Source organism: Apaloderma vittatum, unplaced genomic scaffold, assembly GCF_000703405.1.
Source record: "Apaloderma vittatum isolate BGI_N311 unplaced genomic scaffold, ASM70340v1 scaffold22369, whole genome shotgun sequence".
Lineage (NCBI taxonomy): Eukaryota > Metazoa > Chordata > Aves > Trogoniformes > Trogonidae > Apaloderma > Apaloderma vittatum.
The window spans coordinates 3,123-4,241 of record NW_009733789.1 but is presented as its reverse complement, the minus strand read 5'-3'; the positions used below and the strand labels follow the sequence as shown (position 1 = coordinate 4,241).

Sequence of the window (1,119 nt, the reverse complement as noted above, 5' to 3'; positions counted from 1 at the left end):
GGCCACCACCGGTGGGGGCTGGATGAAGGCCGTGGAGTCGGGGCACTGGCGGGCGCACAGCTCGTTGCAGCTCTCAGCGATGGGCTGGGGGACGGCAACGTTGGTTTTGGGTGGGCACAGGTCGTAGCAAGACATCTTGAAGGTGTGGAGATGATTGATTTGAACAGGTAGAGGTGGAAAAGACTACAAAGAAAGTCAGAGAGTTTATGAGATATATTTCAAAATCATATGAGTGAAATTATTATGCTGTGCTGTTCTGTGCTATGGTGTATGTTTTTTATGCAGCCTTGGTCACCCTGATTAATACTAGCTGAGCTTCTGGATCTAAAGTTTCTGACTGTATAAGACCACCCTAAGAATGACTGGACCCCACAGATGTGTCTTTCTTCTGGACTCCCATGGATGTGGCTGACACTTCCTGCAAGCACATGCCCTGAAGAACAACATAGGAACCGCAGCGTCATCTACCGCGGAGTTCCCCAAAGCAGGCGAAGAGCCCCAGGTTACATGTGGCTTTGCTTGAAATATTTACATCTCAAGGAATGCCACTGAGCAGAGTTGAAAATATGGCCATCTGTTATATTTAAGTTGTATAACTATCTGAAATAACTATCTGGTTTCATCTCTGAATTTTAAGCTTCAAATTGGCTTAGAACACTCAGATTAATTTATCGCCTTTGCTGCACTCATACCCACTCTCCCAAATCTCACATATACCACAGTTCTTACAGACAGAAACCATCCAAAGCTGCCCCAAACCTGAGCATGCCTCTGAGACTCTTCTACACCTACTCTGCTGTAGATTCCCATTAAATAAATAGAAAGAGATAAGAAGATCATACTCACAAAGCTCAGCAAGGTGAAGAAGCCAAAAAAGAAGTGTCTGGATGGACTCAGGCTGGAGTTTATATAGTGCTCCTCAGCGTTCCTGTGCGGTTTGAATTTCACTTGGGGCTGGGGGTTTTGCGCTTGGGTGCCTATCACAAACTGTTTTAACAGCTCCAAGTGACGAAAGTTCGGTGTTTATCGTGGTTCTGACTTTATTCACCTTCTCACACCGTGTGATGTCCGCCTTACACCATCCCGATTTCTTTAATCTTGGGTCTTAATTAGCTAGTG

At 45.5% G+C, this 1,119-nt stretch overlaps 1 protein-coding gene across 1 annotated transcript in view; it reads right to left on the bottom strand.

Moving 5' to 3' along the window:
* LOC104278924 (scale keratin-like) overlaps window positions 1-135 on the bottom strand; it is a 358-nt gene extending 223 nt beyond the window's left edge. Inside the window, exon 1 of the mRNA XM_009876046.1 lies at window positions 10-135. Coding sequence (XP_009874348.1) covers window positions 10-135 — 126 coding nt within the window. The remainder of the gene's footprint in view (window positions 1-9) is intronic.
* Window positions 136-1,119: the final 984 nt, after the last annotated feature.